General features: G+C 38.4%; 1 protein-coding gene across 2 annotated transcripts in view; it reads right to left on the bottom strand.

The window, feature by feature from the left end:
• LOC129765110 (MOXD1 homolog 2-like) overlaps positions 1–16644 on the bottom strand; it is a 285645-nt gene that overhangs the window by 93827 nt on the left and 175174 nt on the right. For both annotated transcript variants that reach the window (XM_055764984.1, XM_055764985.1), the window contains exon 4: positions 1850–2128. In XM_055764984.1, the coding sequence (XP_055620959.1) occupies positions 1850–2128 (279 nt within the window). The remainder of the gene's footprint in view (positions 1–1849; positions 2129–16644) is intronic.

Below are 16644 nucleotides of genomic sequence, written 5' to 3'. Positions count from 1 at the left end.
CTTCATTTTATGATGAGGTGTAATATTATCACGCTTTTGTATGACAGCACTGACAGCTGTAAGGATAGCGTGGTCGTGTGAAAAAGCTTTGCATTCCAGCCGGCCTTGGTTCGATCCCCATTGACGTTGTATGAACTTTTTTTGGCACAATCCCAAATGAAATGAGAAACGAAAACAGCTCGCATACATACAAATCATTTTTAAACTTTTAAACAGTATTTGACCCTCCAGCACACGAAATGGCATCGTTTCTGCCAAAGATGTTTTCTGCCAACGCTAGTTTGGGTGTATATATTTCGATCACAAGTTCGTACCAGATTGAAAAAAAATAGTAACAATAAGAACTCTAAATACACTTTCTACAATCATCATATCGGGTAAATAATATTTAATAATATTCATTGAGCCATAATTTTTTCAGCTCGCTGTCGATGTTGCTGCTTCCTTCCCAAGATGCTAATTCAAGCTTTCATCGTCTGAACTGTCAGGCCCAAGCTCCCCCCAGCAGTGGTACTCATTTGGAATTGAATCTTAATCTTGCTGTGGCATTTGTAGTTCTCACTCGTTCCTCCCAGCATCTTCCAAAGGATGCAGCAGCTTCTCGTCGCAGCGTCGTGAAGAGTGAGTAGACAATTTATTTATATTGTGTATAAATTTGATAGTGACAGAGACGGAATGGATGTGTATACTTCCAATTTCCGCCATCATTACGGTGATATATGATGCTCCACTTCGAGAAGGAGAGAACGAGACGTTTTTTTTCTAACTTTCTAGTGCAAATCTTACCAACCAACGATTCGAGATGTATGGTTTGCGAGGCTGATGGTGGGAGGGGGATATCGAGAGAGAGAGAGAGAGAGAGAGAAGGAAGTGTCGAAGATAAAAATGGCGCTCGAGATGTGTGGTTGCCGCGGAATTATCGAATGGTGGGGAGTGACTATTGAAGGAAATATCTCTGGGGGGAAGGAAAGAAAAATGGTATAGATTTGTGGCGTTTAAAACTGAAATGCTAGCCGCAAGAAGGGAGAAGAGCGAAATAAAACTGTAAAACGGAAGATAAGAAAGTTGTAAAAATTTCATTTCCTCCACTCCGTGGGGTAGAACATAACCGTGACGAGCAGAGATATGCGGTGTGATAGAACGAGGCTCTCATGTTTTAAATTGATTTGAGATTATCAGCGGTGAAAAATGGGCTTTAACGCCAATCTGCAATTCTACCGAGGGGATCCAATTGGAGCGTTCATAAATAAAAATCGTGATTCGAAATCGTTTATTTGCTTCGATTGTATTTTTTGTCTACGACACGGTTTTCTTAAGTATTCAACTTTTTGTTGAGATACTATAATGTGGACTGACATTAGCCGAACTGACCTCCAAAACGAGCAGGAATAAATATCCCCGGGGGATTCCTGAAGACAGCGGAAAAACGAATGCGGAAATGTCTAAATTGGACAGCACATTTCCATCACTCTGTGCACCATGGTTTATCTTTCCTTCCAACTGATGCTAAACCACCAGCGCCACCAGGATATTATACCGAAAATTGCGGAAATAGTTGGCTATTTTTCTTTGACTTCAACTGAAATGTGGTCAATATATTATCACACTCGTTTTCGTTCTCATTTCCTTGGTCATTCATTCCGAAGCCGGGCACAGAAGCTTGAAGGCAAACATTTCGACACTTGCAGAAACACGCTGCACCCGAATCATCCCACCTACCAAGGATTGAATGCGCAGCTGCCCGTCGCCCGTGGGGTAAAAAACTTTTAATGCATTTTAAATGTTTAGCAAGTGGCTAGAAAAAAAAAATTTCTTCATGCGACAAAATACTCCTCCCACAATGACTTACCCGTACGAGGTGGTGTTTCTGGTGGAAATCATCCAGCTTGAAGATCTTGCACCAGTACAGACTTTCGTCGCTTTCTGGCAGCTCGACGTCTTCGTTGCGAAGTTCCAGGATGTTCACATCGGCCGAATCCGGCAGTGGATGCCTATTGGTGCGTTGCGTGAGGAACAGCGATCGGGATCCCTTGAAGGCCTCCAGCGGAGCTGGTAGTGCACCGGGCAGTGTCGAACCCTTCGCCGGCTTGTCCATCGAGTACATGAATATCACTCGCATGGTATCATTCTGCAAACAAATCGAAAACAATGTAAAGAATTAAATGACATTCGATAAATAATTCATACAGCTGATTGAAAACCGCTCGCGCAAATAATTACTGATGATCCTCCGAAAACTCGAAATGAGCTTAATCGCTTTAACAAAAAACCCAAACCCTGCATGTGGGAGTACGGGAGACAAAGCACAAGCCATTATCAAAAATCAGTCCAACAGAGGGACACAAAAAATAAAAATAAAATTCGCAGCCTTCCAAATATGTGCGCATTGATTCCGTCGACGTTTCGTGTGTGTGTGTGTGTGTGTGTGTGTGTGTGCGTGTGTGTGTGTGTGTGTGACTGCTTCCGAAGTAATAATGGAATTATGAAGCATGAAATTTTATCCGTTTCGTTTCATGGTTTATCAATTATCGTTTTGTGTGCAAAATTTAATATCGAATCAGAAATTAATAACGATTCGTTGTGCAATCGTCCGTATGCAAAGCGGGAAATGCCACATCGTTTGCCCACCCAGGTATTGGCCCTTGCAGCTTTTTCCGGATGTGAGTGCGTTTGAGAATTCAAATTTGTATTCAGTTTTGACTGCGAGGGATGAAGCTTGGTGGTGATTTGAATTAAAGTCTTCAGCAATGGAATCAATGAAATTTTTGTAATTAATCAGATTAAGGGAAGCTTTTTGTGTAGATCTCAAAATGAAAATATGTTTCGAGTGAATCATTCTATTGCAAAGGTGAAAATCGAATATTAGGTTTGGGTAAAAAATCCTTTTTTTTCGCGCCAAATTCAAATCTTTTTTTTTTAGATGCCTCGATTGTTCGATTTGGGTCAAATGTACATCGTGTTGTTGTATAATTTGTTGCCATTGTTGCCAAGGTATCTTCATAATGCCTCTCTCATAGAAGACTTGGTCCATATTGGCGACAAACTCTAGTAACCGATTTTCAATCTTCTCTTCATCTGAATTTCTTATCACTCAGAAAGTTTTGCAATGTGAGAAGAAATTCCAGAAGTTTCATGTAGCTACACATTTTTTGTGTGTTATTTGTTATTACAAACTACTAATCTACATAATAGATTTTATGCTCTAAACTATTAAAATTCTGCTACCGATTTGCATCAAATGTTAGTGAAAGTATACGGCAAACAGGTTCTCGGTAAATCGCAAGTTATGATAGCAAAACCCAACAACAACTCGCAAAACGATCGAGTATCATCAAATCAACTGTTTCTTGTGGAAAACATTTTAAAGGACAAAAAGGAGTTCTACATGATTTGACTGACAGGCCAAGCAATCGGAAATTATTTGCGAAATTTTGCTTGTCAGGTACGAAAGAAAGTCATGACTGAGGATGTAAAAGTATTTTTATTTATTTTTTATTCTTTATTTAAGAGGCTTTCAGCCTCCTGGGCTGGTTCGCCTCGATGTAGATATAACCCGAGGAAGCGCAAAAAATTAAATATTGATCTCGATCACATCAATCACAAGTTCAAATCGTGTCGGAAAAAGTCAATGTTGGTTGTTTTTTGGGATCTGATAGATGTAATCTGGACACCTCCCGGTGAAACTGTTAAAAGTGAGTGATACCTAAAAACAATAGATCGAATTGAACCGTGCATTGCTCCAAAAACGACCAGAGTTCAATAAAAGGCAACACAAAGAATTTTTTTTATGACAATGCTCCGTCACACCACGCAAAGACCGGTCAGAGAAACAGTTGAACTATTTAATTGGGGTTAATTACCGTGCTGTATCCAGGCTTGTCACCTTGCGATTACCATTTGTTTTCATCGATGAGACACGCACTCAAAAAATCGAATGAATTTTTACGAAAATGTGCGAAGACGGTTCGATGACGATGTTCGAATGAATATATTTTTTTGGTGAGGCAGCTATTCAAGATATTTACATTAAATAAAATACTTCAAATCATTCAAACCATGTTTTTTTAATAATGAAATTCCGCCTTCCACCTGTTTAATACACATATCCAGACATTCTATGCCAAACCGATATAGTGGTTCTCAGATTTTCGTGAAAAGTAGTAGTTTTGTTGCTTTCCGCAAAATATTATTTTTCCCTTTGTATACTTGGAATATGGGCCCTTGCTCTCCGGGTGGTTCTTTCCTTGCCTGCTTCTCTCGGATTTGGAATTCAATTTTGTGCAACACCTTATTTGTTTTTTAAAAAACAATTTCCACAAATTAATTTATTTTTTACTACTGTCTCACAATGTATACAATTCACAATTTATTTTATAATAATATATATACAGCTTCAATGTTTAAATTTCAATATTCTTTCTTGGTGATGGGTTTCCTTTTTTGAACTACTTTCCAACTGTCCCTGTTCTTTCTTCTAATCTCTATTGTTCAAAGGTTTCAATACTTTTTCAATAGCCCTATATTGTTTCCCTTATCCTTTCCTTTCTTTGTGTAGTATTTTCAAATTTCTTGTATTGGTGGGTTTGATCAAATGTATTGAATAGATTTTTGCGGCCCATGCCGCAAAAATTGTGTTACATCGGGGGGTTGATCGAAGTGTAATAACAGTTTTCATAACTTGTATCCAACACCCTTTTTTTCCAAAAATGTCTTTTTTTCAAAAATTCATAACTTTTGAACTACCGAGTCGATTTTGAGATTCAACATCTCACTTTGAAGCCAATGAACTAGTCATCTTCCTAATAAATTTGATTTTGTTTCTGTAATTATTGCTTGCATTTGTTTTTTATGTTTTACATGGTCTAGAGGCCAAGGGCGTTTTTAGATAAATGAACGTTAAGTGTTTGTTTCTGCACTTTTTTAACGTGTGCAAGTGTGAGTGTCGTGGTGAACGTATCACAACCAAAGGAATCATTGGCATAGATGGATTGTCAGATAAGTTATTATTTTTATTTTTTCATACACACACTACATTGCATCACAGAGATTCCAACAGGAATCCTGAAAATGATTTCATTTCCAACAGAAATCATCAACTGGTGGCTTTCGGGAAGAGAAAGATGATAGTGCTTGGAAGTGAAAAATGATCAATCAATGTCTAAAATATATCAAAACTCCAAAAATTTTAATCTAATGCCTGAGTTTCAAAATATAAAATTTATAAAACGTAAATCTGTAGGTCGTCAATCATGAATCGTATGTTGTTGTAAATCGCATACAATGCATCGTAAATCATATATTTTCGTGGAAATCATTTGTTCTGAGATACTCGAGGATACCCTCCATCGCCTGATGTTGAAAGTTATGAAATGTATTTTTTTATTCGCTGATTGATTAGGCATCAGCATCAGCATCATCGTCGGTCCGTTTCAGTGTTGAAGTGTAGGCTTCTATATAATCTCAATAACTGTGCTCGAGAACAGTCGTGGATTTAATTCCACGACTCTCCATAGATCGATTGGCTTTTTACAAGGCTAGAAACGAGTGAACTTTGTAATTTGAAACATTTTCAATAGAGAAAATTATTCAAATACCGAGCCTAAAGAAGATTGTGCGTGATTACTCATAATTCAGATAATTCAGAAATATAGCATTTGTCCGTTTATTGTGAAGGGGTTCTCCAAGTTACTTTCTAAGGTCACCCTCTGATATCTTTGATATTCTTCTATCCCAGCGTGTTCATATATTTGATTTTGGGCATTTCTTACTGACAAATGGTTAAGAGTTCGCGATTATAGAATCACAACACTTACCGCAGTGAATCCTGATTCTCGACCTTTCCCACTAACCACTATCCCTCCCATGATAATCGCTAGGGAACCACGCTATAGAGGCGACCCTTCTGGCCTTCGGGCGGCAATTATCATACTAACATTCCTTCCCTTCCCCTGGTGACTGTAAGGACGTGGCCGGCGTCGTTATTGACCATTTAAAGCTCGAATCACCGAAAATTGCACAACAAGAATGATTTGCTAGTCCCAAGCGTCATTCTGTGTGTTCTTTGTGCAATTTAGTTGGTTCAGGTCAATCACGGAGAGCAACTACGATGTGTACAGTCTACCCAAGCTCAAACTCAATATCAACACATCCAAAAATCAGAGAAGCGTTATTTTATGTTCTTGAGTTATGTTTATTTCAAAATTAACCGATTGTTTGAAATATCAATTTCTACCCCTTTTTTCCACCACAAAAATTCATAACTTTTGATCTACTGGACCGATTCTTTAATTGGTTATGTCCCATTCACCTGAAACACGTTTACCCGAAGCACATTTACCCAAATGTAACACAGACCCGATTGACATTCACCCGAATGTAACAAATATCCGAATGCAACGTTTACCCGAATATAACTAATGCCCAAATGCGACATTTACCCGAATACAACATTTACCAGAACTAGGAAGCAAAAATTCCGACAAATCAGATAATGAGTTTTGTCGAATCTACTGTTACGAAGTTACGATGTTAAATGAGAAATTGTAATGAGAAAATTCGAAAAAGATGTTGAAGACTTCGCTGTGTAATTTTTAGAAATTAGTGTAGGCAAAATTGACATGACGTATCTTTCGTTTCCGTATTACTCTTTAAGGCCAAGTGATCATGCTATATTAGTTTGAACTATTCGATAATTGGAATGCGAATCATAAAATATGTTCGCCATAAATTGACAATAGGTGAACAGAAGAAGAAAATCATAATTATGGTTGCTTTGTTTAGACATCATTCCGAGGAACAAAGAGCCGTCTATTCGTTCGCGTCTCTATCTCTCAGCCTTTGTTATTGTTATTAGAGATGTTAAAATTTTGAATGTCATTTGTCTTTATCCATGTAAAAAAAAACAGGAAGTGGGTTATATCTATGGTATAACCGCAAGGGTGACGTAGGACTATCGTTGATTTAGAGATCATTTGTTTGAAGTTGAATCTAAATCCATTCTGAACGAATGAATATATGAATATTTGGGGGACTTCGAAAACGAGAGCGTTACGTTGGAGGCACAAGGTTTTATGCATCCAATATAGGATGCGAAAAACCTTGTTCTGAAGAATGATCTTCAGAACCTTTCCTGCTAACTGTACTTGATTGACAAATCACAAACCCAAATGTATTATATTTTATGGATAGAAAACATTAAAATAAACTCTTTCGCTTGAATGTAATTTTCAATTCCAAGGGAACTGGCAGATTATTTTCCAGCAACGATTAGATATTTCCACATTTTCCTCGATACTGGAAGCCCACCAGTGGTTAATGCTAACTCGATAACCATCTGTTAATAGCACTTGATTGAAACATATTTGGTCACAGTGCTGTTACATGGATAGAAAACATTCAAATAAACTCTTTCACATGAATGTATTTTTAAATTCCCAAAGGAACTCGCAGATTATTTTCCAGCAATGATTAGATCTTTCCGGAACTTTCTCGATGCTGAATGGCATCCAAACGGAAAGAATTCCGCGCATGTATGTGTGTGTAGCGATGTCTTCCCGGGGAACCGTTTGTGGCATCACTCTCCTCCTGATGGATTCCCTTCTGGCATAGGGTGCACAAACATGCTCTTGGTGACACCGTTCATTCGCGCTTTCATGATAAACGAAGAGCTTCACCACAACAGCGACAACATGCTCCAATCGCTATTCAATTAGAACTGAGTGGATTTCCGAGCGGCGCTCGCTTATATACCGATTGGTGATTTCAATAGCCTGTTTTGAAAGCAATTTTAAGACTATTGAAACAAGTTTTTGGATCAAAAAGTAACAAGTATAGAACGCGTTGATATTTTATCTTTCGAATGAAGTGTTTATCATACCATTTCGTTCAGTTGTTTAGGAGCTATTAACGCTCAAAATCTCGATCTCCGGCGTAACGCTTTCGTTTTCGAAACTTTGATTTTACACCCCGGTATAGAAATGAAAGACGTAGTCCTACGTCAAAACATTTAGAACATTGTGAATGGAGAATTCTGAGAGTGAGGCCACGATCAATTGCTCAGCGGACGATTAGTTGTTTTTCATTACCAAGGTCAAGGCATTAGCGGTGGACTTGAGATTTTTAACTAGAGGGCCATCAGTCTGCTCACGTTGTCGGTCCCCGATTGTTTGCTTTCCTTTTACAAGCGTTTGAATTTAGGTCACTGACGACCCAAGAAGCATGGGTGCATTTGTGGCTACTTGCCTTCGCAACAGGTTCTTAATTTTTTATGGTAATGTTACCGTTGTTTGGGCGTTGTTTTTACATGGATTTCTGGTAGAACTTTACACGCACGCTTTCACTCATGCATATACGCAATCTTCCGAACACTCAACCCGAAACATAGAATGATAAAAAAAAAACTGTAACTTTATAACCTAATTCGACAATCTGTTACAATACTGGCAAAAAATCAAATAATTACAAAAATGTTTATTCAAATATACTCTTTCATTCTTTTAAGAGATTCAATATAAAATGATGTCATGCTCAATATACAAGCCTAGCGAACTGAGCTCTCAATGGTAAACGATGAAGTGAGAAATCAGCGAATAAAATGAAATTGAAATGAAATCACATATAATCGAGTCTGTATATAATCAAGTCCGACCTGTATGACCAATTGAAATTATGATTATTTTTTTAGAATTTTTTACAGGTTGGAAAAAAATATTTTTTTTAATATTTCAAATATGACTTTTCTCAAGAAGAAATGTGACCTTCCGGTTTTAAGGTGTAATTTAAGTAGCTATTACATGTACAGTGGGATAAAATTAATAATAACACATTAAAACTTATTAACTTATAAGTTTTCCACTTCCAAAATGTTATTAAAATCCACTAGTTTAGTTGTTCCACTATTATATCCTGTACTAAATTTTCTCATCTTTCAAATGAAAGCTTGGAGGGGATGAATCAAAAATCAAATTCCTCTTTTATATTCAAAAAAAGACGGGTGGGTAATGTCGGGGACATAACCGGAGTGACGTAGGACTATACAAAGGGGACAGCTTTTGTTAAATATATATTTTAAATATATTGTTTTATTTTCTTCTCCTACATGAATACCTACCTATCTACCTGAAAAATGGATTAGTTTACTGTTTACTCTTTATGAATATGTTGATGGTTCTGAAAAGAACCTTTGGTGTTGTGTTTTTGTTATCACTCGATATTCCCATCTTGTTCGGTTAAACCTTCCTGTTTAGCTATTGCGTTTGCCACTCGCCACAGCTTTCATAGTTGGAAAATTTCTTCCCATCCAGCTTGTGACATATTGTTCAGTAAATTACATTTAATGCGACGTGCCGGAGAAACACTTTGCCACTCACTGAAACTAATTGTTGCCTTGAGAAGCGCCGAACCGAAGCTGCTCTGTTCTTGATGCGGGTTTTCTGATTGTCGTGAGCAGCTTTGCAAGCCAACTCGAGCACTCCGACGGCCGAAACTCTATAATCCCTGTTAGGTATACTGGTGCTCCGGCACCAATCCGTTCGGCCTAGTTACCCTTGCGGAGCAATCAGTGAATGCGACCAACAGGGAACTGGAGACCTGCACGGTTCGAGTGAGACTTAGCCTTTCCCTTAACTTGTCCTCCTTTGTTACGTCCACGATGCCGATGCCGCACAACCACACGGGTTTACGGTTTGAAAGAAAATAAGATATTTTTTTGGGGTCCGCGTGTTTTATACTCTAGCGGTACACACTCACAGGATAGAGACAAATCGGCAGACTCAGCCAGAGGGGCGAGTCCAACGAGACGAACGAATGAGCGTTAAAAGGGAGCGATGGCAAAAAAATACATTCATTACGATTTGTTCGCTCGTTGGATTCACATGCAGGCTAAAAAGGGTCCTTTTCAGGATCACAAAATTATCTTCAATCTAAAGAGTTTATTGTTTTGTTATCACTCGATATCCCCATCTTGTTCGGCTAAACCTTGCTGTTTAGCGATTGCATTCGCCACTCGCCACAGCTTTCACAGTTGGAAAATTTCTTCCCATCCAGCTTGTGACATATTTTACAGTACATTACATTCAATGGCACGTCGCATTACCACCACTCAGTATCGGATTGGAGGTAATTTTAACCTGTAATTGAACATTTGCGATGACAGTGGTACAGTGTTGACTTTCAATGTGGGGTCATAATTTGGATCTCTATGTTTACAAAAATGTCCAAATAAATATGTTGCATTACATGTCCATCCAATTAGCTAAATGTCGAAATAAATGTAAATTACTGCACTTTGAATCTGGAAGAAATTTAAGAATTGGTGAAAATTTAATAATTGCGAAAGTCCACAACCATCAATAAGCTCAGAACAACTGCCAAATTCACATACTCATCAGATCCTGGCAAACAAATTATGAAAAAATCAATTTGTGTTTTATTATTATTTTGGATAATGTTTTAGAAAGCATTGAACTGTATTTCCTAAACTCTTTTTTGGAAGGTTTAATGGCCCTGAAAAGCGCCTTGTTTTATGGAATGGTTCCAATTTAGAAAACTTAGTACTCGTGGTTTTGAAAAAAAAACCATTTCGATCGCCCTCGTTCTGGATTTGCCACCAAAGCAGTTTGTATAAAGAACAAACTTTTTTCTTCTGCTACCTCCTCTTTTTCAGCATTCTTTGTGTGGACACCGACTGGACAACATCGTTGCTGGACGGGCTGGACGGCGAGGGATCGAGTGCCTTTCTCAAGGCAAGAGGGCGGAGGTGGTAGCGCTGAAGTAGAGTAGAGTAGAGTTTTCAAAGGGCCTTTCTCAAGGCTAGAGACGAATGAGCTGCAAAAGTTTAAAGTCTCTATAATACAATACCTTCCTTCCTTCCTTCTGCTACCTGATGCCGTTTTGCGATTGCGTTTGCCACTCGCCACTCGCTGCAACTGCCTGTTGTCTTGATGTCCACCGAACCGAATGTGTTCTGTTCCGAATGCGGGTTTTCTTATCGTCGCGAGCAGCTTTGCCAGCTAACTCGATCACTTCGGCGGCCGAAACTATATAACGGCGGCTAGGTGGACTGGTGCACTGGTACTAACGCGCTCTGCCTAGCTACCCTTGCGGGGAACACCAGATCAACACGGTTGAAGCGGGATTTTGCCTTTCCCTTCACTTTTCCTCCTTTACCATGTCCAGACATGGCTGCTTGGGTTGGTTTGTTGATGTGTTGTGATGCGAACTGATGTGGTGTACGGTTTGAATGAGAATGATCGTTACGGCAGCGGAGCGGGGATTTTTAAGCTGACTGGCTGGCTCGAGAATTACGCATGTGTGAGACTGCGACCAATGTTTCGTTCATTTTCTTCTTTTTCCTTTCCAATCGTGCTTCATTCTATTTCGCTGCTGCTCTGGTTGCCCGTTTTGGTCTGTACGATTTGAGGAGCACAAAATGGACCAATCAAAAATGGGCACAAAGTGCATTTTGACAATGCTTGATATTTCACAATTATTCAATTATTTATCTCAAGAAAAATGAAATGTTATTCGTTATGATCGATGCGTAGATATATTTCCTATCAATTGATGCAAAAATCTTTGCGATCTATTGAGAAATGCTCGAGTTATAAGCGTTCCAAATCTTGCATTTTTTCCTACTTGTTCAGTGCCTAGATTTCCATTTCACCTCCTATATCTTCCGGTTAAACGTAGTCCTGCGTCAAAAAACTCAAAATACATGCAAAAAAAACAATAAAAAATATTTTTTTTGACTCGATTATATACAGGATTCGATTATATACAGTGAAAAGAAATCAGAAATTGTATATAATCGAGTCCGCGCTATATAACAAAATTATGATTTTAGATAGTACCAAGTCTCAAAAAAAAAAAAAAAAAGACGAAGGGTCGGGTAAATATGTGCTATTTTTTGGTCGATTTGGTGTGGAATAGCTCTATATGCAAGTAGTTTGAGCTTGCCCTACTATTTTACTCATCAGTCATTACGATTGTAATCCAGTATATCTTAGTAAACAATGCATGATCCGAGCTCAGAATTTCATAGGTGAATCAAACCATATTTTATTATATCAAAATAAACAGAATAAAATTCATACTAAGTGCCATCTTATCTAGGGGAACTCTTCTTTTAGCACATTTTAATGCTGTTTATAAGTTAAAAATAGAAGTTTTTGTTAGAAGTTGTGGTTGATCGTTCAATGTCAATGTATTTTCCACGTATTTCAGAACATTCTCGATTTTACGCAGCGTGGTTAACGCTGATGAAACGCTGCAGAGACAGATTTTTTTTTAATACATCCTTACTGAAGACGTAAAATGAGTGAATGACGTTTTCCGAGCGAACCATAACTGTAAAAACGAGTAGTCAAAGTAGCGTAGTCAAAATCATTGATCTTTCTTTCAAAGAATCGTAGCTTAAAATATGATGTTTGACAAAGTTGTTGGCAAATCAATGAACCTGTTAATAAATTTTCGTCAACAATTAAATTTAATATTAAAACCTTTTTCATCTCAAAACATCGCTCTATAGCTCCTTACCCCTCCTTCATATTTTTTGCAGCCCATTTTCGTGAGTTTACCACGGCACCACTGTACGTCAAAGTTTGTCAAATTGTAAGGGGCTTTCCAATTACAATATACACACAAATATCGAAGGGGTGATGTCTTGTGATAAAAAAGTTGTTAATATTAAAATCTCATTTTTGAAAAAAGATTTTTTGACAGCACATTTGAAATTTAATTTTTCCCAAACTTAGTCAAAAACCATATTTTAATCGGGCATCTGGATTTTAAGTTACGATTCTTTGAAAAAAAGTTCAATGCTTCTGTACACGCCCTTATGAAAAAAAACAGTAGTAATTAAAATTGGTGATATGATAATGAAAATTGTGATTTTTGTATGCTCCCATCATTTGTACCAAGATTCAATAAAATCGTAGAGGGTCGTGTAAAATGTTTCTGTTTTCCGGCTCGTTTTGGGTGGAATTGTTCTATAGACTAATTGAATTTAGTGGTGAGCTGAACAGTCTTATTTTTATGAATTTACTGGTGGGTGATAGGTTCTTATCTTCTTGAGCCAAACCAAATAAATAAAGTATATAAAAAGAACTGCTGAGTTCACATGTCTTTATTTAAATTTTCCCGTGGGATGAAGTCAAAAACAAACTACGGCGAAAGTATGGTGGCAGCTCAACGGGAATAATAGAAGCATAGCGAATGAATCTTCCGGGCACATCGAAAAAAGAACCAAAGTTTTGTCGAAAACTGGATCAAGTGCAAGAGTTAGTTACAATTTTTGGAAAAGACAGTAATAATTTTAATGGAAAAACTTGTATTATGAGATCTTTGAATGATTTCCGGGAATTTCAGAAATAAGGCTTCAAATATGAGTTGTTCAATTCTTCAAGCTTAACGTCTATGAATGAATCACATTTGATTCAATTGAAACCGGTGCCGTGGCAAGTTCCGCCATACTCATCGGCATCGGTAAGTGACCGATTTATGCTCCTCGGGGCAGACGGCAGCCCACTCGGATACGACCAAGATTTCTCAAGCTAGGAAAATTCAAATTTAATCGTTTGTAAACTATCCCCATAAATCAGCCCGAATATCCGTCCGGTTTGTGTCCACATACGGCTCCACGGTGACACGGTTTGGTCACAAAAGAGCACACACCGTAAGAGAAAACAAAGCCAAACGGTAGTTCACCTCCCGTAGATAACCACGCCGCCCACGCCGTCCAGTCTCTGTTCCACCATCATCAATTCACCCTTTTTCGGGGTATGTATCAACCGTTTGCCGTCGGCCCAAATGTCCTGTGCACACTATTTGCCTATCGATGTCACCTCTCGATGACGTTTCCGATAAATTCCGTGCCTTCACACCATATACCTACCACCCACCACCCTACGTGGCGACCGGAGACCCCCGAGCGTTTGTGCAGTGCAGCAAGCGTTTTGACCGAGAGTCATCGGTGTCAAAGCTCAACCCGATCCCCAGGATAACCGGCCGGTGGCTATTTTCAAACGCAACATCGGCCCCATCCACATCCAATGCCCATGTTGGACCCCTTCTTAATGTTACCTATCCGTTCCGTATGCTGCTCGCCGGTAGGGAGCTTGATCCAATTGCAAAACCGAACGCTGGCTGAGGTGAAAAAGTTTGCTTGCTTAGCATTTCCATGCGCCATGTCTCTCGTTGCTCTCGATGGAGGGGTGAGAGATAACGCAGTGCTGGTTTTATGACTCAATTACTTTAAATGACTTAATTTAGGGCGACAGTAACTCACAGAAAATTTCCGGCTGTTAGCAGAAATTAAATCCAGTGCTTGTTTATTCCGAACAAGTTTCGGGAAATCATGTGATCTTCTGCCAGCACTGTCTGTGGTTTTCCGGTTGGGATCATCAACCAGAGGCCGTCATCACAAAAGACAGATCCCCACCATTCAACCGCCTGAAGCCGTGTCTTATTGCGGCCAGTGCGGAACTATGATTCGGTCCAATTTGCTTGTGACACATCCTTGATGCGTCGTCGACGCCGTCGCCAAAACTATGGAACGAAAACCAATTTCATAGTGTTAAAGTTCAACCCCAGCAACGAGAATCAAACGGGCCAAACAATGATGGGGGTGGCGATTGTGGCGGCGGCAGCGAGAGACGCATTAATAATCACGAGAGTTAAACTAACTTTTCCAATTAGTTTTGGAGTATCGAGATCGGGCGGAATACCGAACCACGACAATGACGCCATTTGTGATGCTTGGGAATAATAGATAGGAGGGATGTTGAATTTAGGTGAGGCGAAAAGCACCCGAGAGTGGGAAGGATGGAATTACACAGGATACACATTAAATCTGATGATGCTTTATTTATTGTGTAATTAATTTGTCCCACTTTCGGGGGGAAACCATCGAGTGTTTTCCCAGTGGAATCTTGGTTTTGTTTGGAGAAAAGTTGTGCGACACTCTCCGAGGGGAAGTTCAAAAATTAAGAGCAACAGTGAGCATGCCTTTCGTTTTTCTTTCTTACGCCAATTGTCATCAGGTGGACGAGCCTCAGGTTGAGTGCCACTTGGGAACTGGTTTAAGAGCTGTGTCTAATTGAACGGTTGGGGCCTTCAGTTTGCGGGGAGCGCATTCAACTTTGTAAATTGAGATTATTTTTCAATTTAACGTGATCGCAGTGCTTGAATGTTGTTTAACCCGCAATGAATCTTCGGTACTCTCCAAGTTATAAATGAGGGCATTCATCTCTATTTGAAATAAATAATTGTAAAGGTGAAGTTTTGAAATCAAACTATTAAGTCTTAAGGATCAAGTGAATATAAAAATTAACATTATATTTTGATGAGTTTGATAAAATTACCTTAGATGATAATTTGAATACATTTATTGTAAAGTTCTATTCAATCAATTGTGTATACTTTTAGTTGTACGTGTAATCATTTGAGGTTCGACAGATATGATTTGAAGAAGTTCAGACGGAGGAGGCTCAATCACTCCGAGTTAACGATATATTTCTAATATAATGTAATGCAAATGTACAACCGAATTACTGCGTTCAAAATCAGCATGGCTCATGGATCTTTAACAACGATTAGGAATGAACACATAATAGCGGGAGTTATTTGACGAACTCTGGACAATCAAATTACCAAAATTGCCAAAAAATTTAATACTTTACAATCATCGATCATTAATATCAACAAATAGATTTGAAATCAGAAACATACAAAAACAGCGGGTTTTCGGATAGACGGAGAAAGTAAGTGTTTCGAATAAATAGTTATTCCAGATGTGCGGATGAACCATAGCCGTGTTATACATCAAACATTTTCTCTAGATGACCAAACAGATTATAAAGTTTATAATTCCATACGTAATGACGTCTAATTGAGAGGATTTTCCGAAACTTGAGAGATATATACTGATGAATAATCATTTTCTAACATACAAACTAAGTTCATCAATGTGTTTTGCGAGGTATACAGATATTTTTTCCAAACGTTCGATTCAGGAAATCTTATTGACCACGGACGGAATTGATCCCGAGTCGAGTAAATTAAGGCAGTATTCTAGTCAAGAAATTTGGAAAAAGTCAAAAATATTTTCTTCATATTTCTGTAGTAATATACCCTAGAAATGAATTATCGAAAATCCTTTTATTTACCTAGTTAGATCCATTTTAGTGATGCGGTATCTAACTTGGTACGGTCATTACAATGAAATTCAAACGCGTTTTTCTCGAAACATGTTTTTTTTCAAACTGGCATACACGATAGCTCAAGTTCTACTGAACCGATTCATGTCGAATTTTAATGAATACAATCTACATGCAACACTCTATCGCATAAACCTCTGAAAAGGGTATTTTTTTGAATTTTACTGTTTTTTAAAAATGAGGAAACGTAAGAAAAAACATATTTTAAACCGCGTTTCGCTTTTCAGACGGCCGCCATTTTGTAAAGAAAAGATGTTTTTGACTTGTCCGAGGTTCATGCGATAGCGGCTTCTTCACTGATTCAGAATCTGTTCAAGTTTATAGTATCAGATAACCAGAAGGGCTGGAATCGTCTCAAACCGTTTTTTTTAACCCCTTCACTTCATCAGCTCCTAACTGTTCTAGAATGAATATTTTTTCTCCGTTCAAT

This window comes from Toxorhynchites rutilus, chromosome 2 (genome assembly GCF_029784135.1).
Source record: "Toxorhynchites rutilus septentrionalis strain SRP chromosome 2, ASM2978413v1, whole genome shotgun sequence".
Lineage (NCBI taxonomy): Eukaryota > Metazoa > Arthropoda > Insecta > Diptera > Culicidae > Toxorhynchites > Toxorhynchites rutilus.
This window is presented reverse-complemented; position numbering and strand designations above follow the sequence as displayed.